Below are 11,188 nucleotides of genomic sequence, written 5' to 3'. Positions count from 1 at the left end.
GCCGGCTCCTCCTCGAGTCTTCAGTGCCTTTTCCACACCATCTCTCCTGTTATTTTCTCGAACAGGACAGCATTTGGTGGGATATAGTCACCCTGGAACCTGATGCCTTCCTCACTTGCAGGGGGATGTTTTTCTTCAGTAGTTTTAATGTCTCTCTGTTTATTGGCAGAACCCCACCGGAGGATTCCTCTGTGAGAGATCTTACCGCCAGAGACACTTTTCCCACACGCATTTTGTTTCCAAATTGTCTTGCCACGTCATCGGTGTTTTGCTTTCCGTCACCTGTAATTTTTAGTCTCTCCTGCAGTGTTCTTGCTTCACATAGGAGGTCATCAAGGGCCCCAGTCTGCCACATTGCCAATTTTCTCTTCATTGCTGCCGCATTTTCTTTGTGCTTAGTCTTTGTCTGTGTCCTCTGACAAAATAGATGTGGTATTATTTCCAGTACAGTATTTGAAGAGCTAAAGGGGCGAGGAAGCGGTCCTGAGTGTAATCAGTTGTGAGGCGAATCATCTCCCGAATCATTTCTTTGTGGCCGGATTACTACTACTACTACTACTGATAATAATAATAATAACAATAAGTAGTGAACATATTTAACCACTTGTTGATCACGTGTTGTATACAAAAGGAGAACTACGTATCTTTACTGTGCCGATTCCGTATTTCAAACATCCCTCACAAAAAACCCTCTTATTTAAGCATTTAGTTAATATTCAACTTCCTTAAGAACACCACATTAAGTGTTTCTCAAGTATATAATTAGTTGGATATTTGCATAAATCATGTGGGGAAAACATTACGCGGGTAACCAAACCCGCGCTCGCATCGTTACCAGAACCATCACGCCTCGCTGCCCTTCTCCCGCCTTCACCCTGGGTAAGACATCAGACCTTGGCGCGACTCCATATATGGCGACTTCTTCCACAGCCTCTTGCCTCTTCCCTGCCGCTTTTCATCTCTGGATCCATTCATTACCGACACATTTGCATCCATGCGGTAAACGTGCTGTGCCGGGGATGACGTAGTCGTGTAAAGTGATGTTTTTATTTAGAGGTGACGGTGTTGGCGCGCATATGTTGTTGTTATGGAAGATACGGTAACACTGACACTGTTTTGTTCTCAGGATGGAAACAAACTCTTATAAAAAGGTGCCGACAATTGGTGGTGGTCTAATAAAATTATTGTATATTAATACAAGAGAGAGAGAGAGAGAGATCTAACCGCCCAATAGGCCTGAACACGTCGCCTCAGAGAAGGGGGGCGTCTCTATATCCCCCAGGTACGTTTGCCGCCCATCCATTATGTATGGTAATGGGAATGTATTACAACCACCATGGCACCATTCTTAGTGTAAATTCTTATCAACGGAGATAAGAGTTAATTAATTTATTATATGTACTGTACAATGAGAAGTATTAATACTTCTTGTAACACTTACTATATTTACAGTACCTGCTTTTATTGTACCACCAAAACCGTTTTATCGGAAATTATCATGTAAATGAATAAGTAATTACCATTGCAATAAACATAATTGCCAACTAGACATAATCCTGAAAGCTCTGTCCTCTTGTTCAACCTTATTACTGTACAACCCATGTTGTACTGCTCCCCGTTATACTTACGTTTTCAATTCCACTGTAATTTATGTATAAAAAAATGAATACAAAAATAAAAAATATAAATAAATAAATAAATATTGAAGTGATAACCGTGGTAACATTATGAGATGTTCTTATTACTACCATGTTGTACTATTATTCAGATGATAATAAATGTTACATAATACTTCCTTGAGATAAATGTATAGTATATATCAGGTGCAGCTCAGGTTCTCAACTGGCTCAGCCATGTTAATATTGTTATTATTATCCTCTGTATCTGTGTTTTTCTGGCTAAATAAAATGTTTCAATTCAATTCAATTCAATCATAATCACATTAAAATTAATATTAAAATTGATAAAAAAATAATAATGATAAATATAATTGATTTTACGATAATTTTTTAACTCATGAATCATTACTATAATTAGGTTTGAGAGAGAGAGAGAGAGAGAGAGGGAGAGAGAGAGAGTGTCATAATGTACGTGACTGGGAGGGTCAAACACCCACACGCTCCACTGGGTTGTTGGGGGCTCACCTCCCTCACGTACGACGATGCTAGACGTGTTCTCTTCTGTGTGAGGCATGAGAGAGAGAGAGAGAGAGAGAGAGAGAGAGAGAGATAATATTTATATTGAAACAGTTTATTTAGCCAGACGAACACAGATACAGAGTGGATAATAATAACAATATTAACATGGCTGAGAACCTGAGCTGCACTTGATATATACTATACATTTATCTCAAGGAAGTATTATGTAACATTTAGTATCATCTGGAATAGTACAATGTTACCACGGTTATCACTTCAATATTTATGTTTTATTTTACATTTATATTATAAGTATATACATATTTTACAGTGGTGTTGATATACATAAACATGATAAGGAAGGGAAGCAGCACAACACGGGTTGTATTAAGGTGGAACAAGAGGACAGAGCTGCTCAGATTTGGGAGATCACCGAAGATCCCCACGACAACTGAGAGTCTTCCAAACACAACATTTCACGCCTGCTGAATGACCATTTTAAACTTACTGAAGTCAAGTTTGACCGTGTTCAACGCGTAGGGAAACCCAACTCCTCCCGCTCCCGAGACATCACAACAAAGTTCTCTTCCCCTCTGTGTCCGTGACGAAGTCTTCCACCAGCGCAGTAAGCTGAAAGGCACTACTGTCTTCGTCAACGAGGAACTATGCCCAGGAGATGGAAAATTTAAAGAAGTCAGGAAACAAGTGAAACGCGTGACGTTCGATAATACCCTTGTGAGGAAATTTCAGGCAAGTGGAACTGGATACTCACTAGTCACTCACAAATCGGATTTTCTAGAAGTCAGACTTGGTACTCCCGGAATAACCTGTTTTATCGACGACACCCACGGAGCTCACCACACACACGTCCCACGGAATACACAAAGACATATTAACGATCGTCGGTTGAGGTAGACAGATGGATGGACACATTATATACACTAGATAGATATAGATACATAAATAGATTTAACGAGAGATAAAGTTGAACTAATTCATCAAACAGACACAAACTTTGTCTGTGTCTGTGTCTGTCTCTGTCTGTGTCTGTCTCTGTCTGTGTCTGTCTCTGTCTGTGTCTGTCTCTGTCTGTGTCTGTCTCTGATCTGTCTCCCTCTTCCCAGATTGTGACGAGAAGTGAATCACGTAACACTGAGTTATTGGAGTTTGTGATTTAGGTACTTGGGAGCACCTGAAGATTAAACACCCCAGCTTATTTACCTTGAGATTAACTAACCTAACCCAACCCACTCTGACTTACTCAGCTTAACTTAATATAACCTAACATAACAAACATAACTTAACCTAACCTAACCAAACTAATCTAAGTTACATGACCTAACCTAACCTACCCCAGGTAATGTTCGGGTGTTTAATCATCAGATGAAATAAGCTGAGGGGTGTCTAAGCTTCAGGTGAATCATTGTATGTAAGGTACAGGTCCTCCTGAGTTAAGTAAACCTCTAAGTTAAAATAAAGAACAGACCGTAACACCCCCCCCCCTTCTCTCCCGCCACCTACCTCCAGTCTTGTGGAGGAGGGCATACGCACGTTTGAGAATCCACCTTTATGTCGTCACAAGTGGAAGGTGAATTATACGGGAGTTGATAGATTTAACTAACGACCATTTGAGACTCCCTCGTAAGGTGAGTTGGTCGCCGCTGTCATCATCGCTCAGGCAACACAAGTCATGGAGCTTGGGAAGTGTATATATGGGAAACCTTCACTAGGTCAAGGTCACATGGGGGTCAGGGAGGACGAGATGCCACTGTGGTGTAGAGGTCTCGGTGTTGAGTCTGTACGAGGAGGAGGAGGAGGAGGAAGAGGAAGAGGAGGAGGAAGAGGGCAGAAGGAAGAGGAAGAGGGGGGAAAGGAGGAGGAAGATGGGAAGAAGGAGGAGGATGAGGGGAAGACGGGGAGGAGGTGGTTTCGGGACATGTCGGGACGAAGTGGTTACCTGTAGTGTGTGTGTGTGTGTGTGTAAAATAATAATAATAATTGACGGTTTATTGAAAGAGCATGGCAGCCAGAAGGCTGAAAATATACAATTACATAATTGGGGAATGGGTCTCTTGATTTACAAATAATTACAGGTAACATAAGTGATACAAATATGATATATAATAATTAGGTGTTGATAATTTTTACAATGGTTGGGACTGGGCTGTTCTTGTAGCAATCAGTTTGTGCTCCTATGGGCTGGATGCGGTTGGGCAGGTGTGTGGCCAGGACAGTAGCTTGGGGCAATGCAGCTGTGCTCCATTCTTCACGTTATGTTCCCCTAGGGAACATAAGGGCACGGGGGTGGAGGAGACTGCAGTGGGAGCGGGTAAACAAAGTGAAAGGTTACAGGGAAATAGTGTTAGGAATGATGACAAAACTAAATTAGACAGGGAGTTAAAACCTAAACGCGGTAAAGAGAGGACTCAGAACACGACTAACTTAAATGTCTACTCCGCGAACAGTAGAAGTATGAGAAACAAAGTGGATGATATTAGGGCCTTGGTATGTCCCGAAAAAATCGATATAATAACATTCACTGAAACATGGATAAACCTAGACTCACGTGAGTTACCGGTCGAATACCAAATTGCGGGTTACAAATTGTCCCATACCAATAGGCAGACCAGGAAAGGAGGCGGAGTAGCAATCTATGTCAAGGATAATCTGAAGTGTGAAATAAATAAGGAAATAAAAACTGAGCAGAATACAGAAACAATTTGGATAGAATTAATCGACGGTCGGGAAAAATTAATCACAGGAGTAATATATAGACCTCCCAATCTTGATAGAGTCAATGAGCGACTTATCTGGGATGAAATGTGCAGGGCTTCCATACACAACAAAGTCTGTATAGTAGGCGATTTTAACCTGGCCAAATAGATTGGACTGACCTTACAGGTAACTCAGAATCAGAGGATTTCCTCGAAGCGATCCAGGACTGTTTCCTAAGTCAACATATAACCGAACCCACCGGGGTAATAATATACTCGATTTAGTTCTGTCAAACAGAGAAAACCTCATTAGCAATGTCGAGGTGGGAACGAACTTGCAAACAGCGATCACAAAGAAATTAGATTCCAGTTAGATTTTCAGGTCAGACGTAAGGAAAATTCCATTAAAGTCCCAGATTTCAGAAGAGCAAACTTTGATAGTTTAAAGAGGCAGTTGAGAGGGGGTTGTCGCGCTGGCGTGAATCTGACAGATGACACCGACCTGATAACGAGATCTGAGATTGTCGAGTTCCACGACAATTTAAAAAATGAGTTACTTAATGCACAAAGGCAGAACATACCATACAAAAAACTCAGATCAGACAACAATGACCCTAAATGGATAAATAATTATTTAAAGAACATTATTGGCCAAAGGAAAGCTATAGGTAGAAGGATAAACCGTGGCGAAATTTACCTCCGGGAGTATTATAAGGTATTGGCCGGTAGGGATGTTGATAAATCCAGATGGGCAGGAGGAGATGGGGAAGGGGAGGGCCCGACAGACCAGGCTGGCAGCTGTCTCATAAGAACATAAGAACATAAGAAAATAAGGAGTCTGCAATAGGCCGGTTGGCCTGTGCGTGGCAGCTCCTGTCGAGAGTTACTACTACGGCCGCGTTAGCGGGCAGCGCCGACTACACACGTCCTTACCCTATGAAGGCTGAGGGAAGAGTGTGAGTGTGTGTGTGTTTATAATAATAATAATAATAATAATAATAATAATAATAATAATAATAATAAAAATGAAAATAATTATTAACGGTTTATTGAAAGAACATGGGGCCAAAAGGTTAAAATATACGGTTACATAATTGGGGAATGAGTCACTTGATTGACAAATAATATACAAGTAACATAAGTGATACAAATATGATATATAATAACTAGGTGGGGAGAAGGTCATACTACAGGACATTTCAATATGGTGCAAAAATAAGATTGGGTGGGTGTAAATACACTGGTTGACTACGAGTTGTTGATAATTTTTACTATGGTTGGGACTGAACTGTTCTTATAGCGATCAGTACGTGTTTGTGTGGGCTGGATGCGGTTGTGGTGTCGAACAGCAATTCGGCGGCGAGGGATCTTAAGTGAAAGTAGGAGCCGGTGTCGAAGATGGTGCAGAAGCTTCCCCCCACCCACCCCCCTCCCCCCCAAAAAAGTTACACATGAGGTCGTGGTGATGGTCAGTGAAAGCCGAGTGGGTCAGTGTGTTGAGCGCTTCTTGATATGTGGACTAGGAAGGGAAGAGAATAATCTTGCATGCCATCTTTTGCATTTTTTCTAGGTGTTTACGTTGTGTGGCATTTAGGGAGGAGCTCGGGCGCAGGAACTCCGAGGGACTTGAGTCGCCGCCGCCAAATTAAAACGTTTTAAATTGATTCCTGAGAAGATACAAGTCCACCTGTACAAGGCGCTGGTGAGGCCTGTGTTGGAGTACCCGCACATACCACTCGTCACACTCGGGAAGACCAGACTACAACAACTACAGAGTTTCCAAAACCAGTGTCTGAGGTCAGCCAGTGGCCAAGTGCCACCCTTCCAGGAGTCAGTGAAAACCATCCACGTGAGAAATAAAACGGAGGTCCTCAACGTCAGGTTCCATCGCCTCGGGAAGAAGGTTTGGGGACAAGCTCCTGGACGACCCTCACAGCCCAGACCACCTACGCGGGAAAGACATCAACGGAGGCCGACCCCACGCCTGGTGAGTCTGCCCGCACTACAACAACCCAACCCGCGACCCATCTATGTCCGCCACAGTGATCCACCTTAGATTAAAACGTAGATGATATAAGATCACATTTAACAAGTCACAATCTTGTGAGTTCATAACATAATATAGTCATAAGATTTCAATAAACATGTAACTATAAATCAAACTAGTCATTGTCAGCCAAAGTAACCATTGTGCATCCTCATCCTAAATCCTAGGTTAGCTTAGTTAGCCAACAAACTCTGTAATATGTAAAACAAGGGGTGTCGTCCCCCTCTGTTTAACTCATTAAACTTCTTTTCCAACCTTTCCCCCCACGACTATCTGTCGTGACTTCTCTATCCCTCATGTCTGGCTGTGCCTTGAGCCCCAGCATGCCTTCCATCATTTCCCCACCTTAACCTAAGAAAAAGTACAGCGGAGGAGGTGGAGACGAACACTGGAGGATTTGACACTTGTACTGACGTGTGTTTTCCAATTCGGATTGTTATCTATAGTACGCCGAGGAGCTTGGTGGAGTCCACAAGCAAAGTAAAGGAGGGTCTTGGTACTTCTCTAATTCCAAGACGACTTTGGGTGGTTGTGTAAAGTAAGTATAATCCTCCCACTAAAATTACATTTATTAAAAAAAAGATTATAATAGGAGAAAACATTCTTGAGTAACAAGCTTGAGCTTAACGAGGCTAAAGCTAACACGGGCGCCAGGATCATCTTCTACCAGAGGTTGTTTACAGACATGCTCCCAGAACACTATATTCATCTGCCAAATGACGAGAGGCGTAGGGTAAATATGAAGCTCATGAGGGGATGTTATAAGATGGGCAAAGGGAGCTTCACGGTAAGAACGTGAAGCCTCTTCACGGACCTCGACAGCCTAGTCCTCCATCGCCTACTACCATACGGTGTGGTGTCGGTGACTGAGGTCGTCTCAGTTACTGAGGGCGAGAGAGAGAGAGTCAGATAGACAGGCAGATAGACAGGGAGACTGACAGATAGGCTACAGAAAGAGAGAGGAGGGGGAAGTAACAAAGACCACAGACGGGAAAGACCAAAATATCATTCCTCGGACTTGTAAGAGAGAATTAAGTCGACATTGCTTCCTTTCTCTCCCCCCCCCTCCCTCCCTATTGCTTCCTCCTATCCCTTCCCTTTACCTTCTTCCTCCTTCCACCTTTAAAATCACTCAATTTATTTAAAGGCATGAAGTAATTAAATTTATATTGCATTGTCTTTTCATTATGCTCCATTAATATTCACCTTTCGTTCGACTATGGTGTTCTGTTCAGTTTGTAAGAACTTTGCTGGGTCCGTAACTTGGCTCAGTAGTCAATATAAACGCAAATATGAGAAAAAGGTTTTGTTAAGTCATCCCATAAAGGTACGCGCGTTGAAGGGTTCGTTTTCTGTGTTAGTAGTGTGCTGGACGGACGAGTTTGAAGGGTGACTAAAAGATTCCAGTTATTATAGCAGTGTGCCTATTGACGGTGTATTTATGTATAAACTTACATATTTATATAATTATTAGATCACAAGGGACATTAAAATCATGATGGAATATCTGAAGCGTTACTGGATTCTTTTATTTATTTATTATTATTGTTTTTTTTTTACAGTTTAGAAATCGGTAATAAGAATTTCTTAGTTGTGACTCTATAGACAAACTGTGTAGCGTTTGTTATGTATTTTGTTAAATAATTTTACATCTTGTTTTGGACCGATGTTCCTCAATTTTCCTCGTTTGGATCTCACTGATTCTGTAGAGGAATGATTTAACATCTAAATATTTACTATAACTTAAAATGTTTTTGGATAAATGGTCTCTATAAAATTGTGACGTAATGTATTTGTAGGAAATTTACTCTTTGTAAGACTTTTTACGCTATGTGACTAAAGAGTGGGGAGAAAATGTTTATTATAGAGCGAGGAACATATTGGTAACATAGAATGGTGCACTGTATAAGTTATAACCCCAAAACAAAACAGTAATGAAAGCGAACCATCCATACCGTGACATACGAGGTGTTTGGCTGAGCATTGGCTGTAGCTTAACTGTTGTTGACTCCATATTGTGTTTTTTGTTTTTGTTTTTAGGATAATGTCAAATGTTTATCCTGCATTTTATCAATATTAATTGGTTATTGTTTTTACATCTCTTGTCTACTTCTTATTTCTTTAATGATTTATTGTTGTTTTTGTCTGTGATATATTATAATTAAGAAATACAACCACACACACAGTAACCCCTCAACGACAATAAGGCAACTTAATCTATTTTCTTTCTCCTCCCCCACACAGTCGCCTCAAGACGGAGCTATCATGGCTTCGACGTCGGGGGGCAGTGAAGACAGACGACCCCCCTCAGCAGCAACAGGTGGTGGGTGTTGGGGTAGGCGTGGGGGCGTCGTCGAGGGCGTGTGGTCGGTGCCGCGTGGAGCTGGGGCTGATTATCAACAGAGGCGCGGTGTGCAGGGCGTGTAGGCAGAGGGTATGTAAGCAGTGCCGGGAATTTAGCGTGAATGGCCGCGACTGGGTGTGCAACGTCTGCCATAAGCACATGTGAGTACTCTGACCCTGTGTGTGTATTTTAGTGTTTTATTTTCATGCACGTGTAAGTATACTGTGTCCTTGTGTTTGTGTGTATTTTAGTGTGTGTTTTTTTCTCATATGATCACGTGTAAGTATGGCGTCGTATTTCTTCAGTGTTTTATTTTGAACGACGTGGTTTATACAAATATATGTTTGTTTGTTTGTTTTTTAATATACAAGCACGTTGAAGTGTTTTGGTGTATGTATCAGTGTTTGTGTTTTATTCAAGAAGACGTGAGGTTTTGTTACAATGTTTTTTTTCTGTTTTTATACAAGCAGTTGTAAGTACCTTGGTGTTTTTTTTTAATTATTATTTGTGTTTTATTCAAGAAGACGTGAGATGTGTCTAGGGGGTACAGTACCATCCAACGTGAGGTACATTCCTTGCGTATCTCTACCAGCGATGCGAGTATATGGTGGTGGTGATGGTGATAGTAATGGTGGTGATGGTGATAGTAATGGTGGTGATGGTGATAGTAATGGTGGTGATGGTTGTGATAGTGATAATGGTGGTAGTTGTAGTTTTAATAGTGGTGGTGATATAGGTGATGGTGGTAGTGGTGATGTAAGTAATGGTGATGATGGTAATGATAGTTATACTGGTGGTGGTGGTGGTGATGGTTATAGTAATAGTAGTAATAGTAATGGTTGTAGTAGTGGTGATGGTGGTAGTGGTTTTGAGGGAATGAGGAGGTTGGGTCGGGGTAAGGGGGACTGCCTTAAAATGCAGGGAAATACCAGAACCGCAGCAGATTTCCAGGAAGAGAGGGAGAGACTGGCTGGCTGCGTAGCGTCCTCATACAGTTCTGTTGGCCCGTCTTTCCTAGGATCTACATTTCTTCACTATTTCCTGTGATGGCGCCTATTTTATACGTTTTCTATGACTATTGTATAAGATAGAGTTAAAATAGTAAGGGTTGCCTCTTATCACGTTCAATTTCTATGATAATTAATTAAGTGTATTATCCATTGACATCTTCTTCGTTTACTATTATTATTATTATTATTATTATTATTATTATTATTATTATTATTATTAAACGCTCGTAATAACTTATTTTGCGTGGTAAAAGTGAGTCATTTCCCGCCTTGAATGTCATTTGACAATTTTGGCGGGAAATCTGAGGGTTACGAGGAGAAAGCTTACCTAGAATGGCAAGTTATAGAGCAGATGCCAGTTACTGTTTATTACTCTCATTTATTATTATTATTATTATTATTATTATTATTGTGATTATTATTATTTTTATTATTACTATTTTTATTATTATTATTATTATTGTTGTTTTTATTATTATTATCAGAATATATTATGAAAAGTTAAGTAATACAAGAAAGAGAAGTAGAAAGAAGGAGGAATAAGAATAGTGAAGAAGGAAGGAAGAGAAGGAGAATAAATAAATATGGTGGCGTTGTAAGGACTAGAGTGCGTGGAGAGTGCGATAGGGTGTGGGTATGGCTGGCAGGGCGTGTAGGAAGTGAGGGGAGAAGCAGGGTAGGCGTGGAGGGCGCGGGGGCAGGTGTGTGTGCACGGGGAGGGCGCGGGCAGGTGGGAGGGCGGGGGCAGGTGTGGAGGCGCGGGCAGGTGGTGGGCCTGGGGCAGGTGTGGGAGGCGGGGCAGGTGGAGGACGTGGGGCAGGTGTGGAGGGCGCGGGGCAGGTGTGGGGCGCTGGGATATGAGTGGACGGTTCAGGGCAGGTGTAGGGCTCGGGGCAGGTGTGGAGGGCTCGGGGCAGGTGTGGAGGGCGCGTGGC

At 41.8% G+C, this 11,188-nt stretch overlaps 1 protein-coding gene across 1 annotated transcript in view; it reads left to right on the top strand.

The window, feature by feature from the left end:
- Nucleotides 1-994: 994 nt before the first annotated feature.
- Nucleotides 995-11,188, top strand: part of LOC121862985 (serine-rich adhesin for platelets-like) — an 81,161-nt gene continuing 70,967 nt past the window's right edge. Inside the window, 2 exon segments of the mRNA XM_042361441.1 lie at nucleotides 995-999; nucleotides 9,144-9,404. Of these exon segments, the coding sequence (XP_042217375.1) occupies nucleotides 995-999; nucleotides 9,144-9,404 (266 nt within the window).

This window comes from Homarus americanus, unplaced genomic scaffold (genome assembly GCF_018991925.1).
Source record: "Homarus americanus isolate GMGI-L3 unplaced genomic scaffold, GMGI_Hamer_2.0 scaffold24922, whole genome shotgun sequence".
Lineage (NCBI taxonomy): Eukaryota > Metazoa > Arthropoda > Malacostraca > Decapoda > Nephropidae > Homarus > Homarus americanus.
Note: the sequence above shows the minus strand (reverse complement) of the source record. Positions and strands in the feature narration are given on the sequence as shown.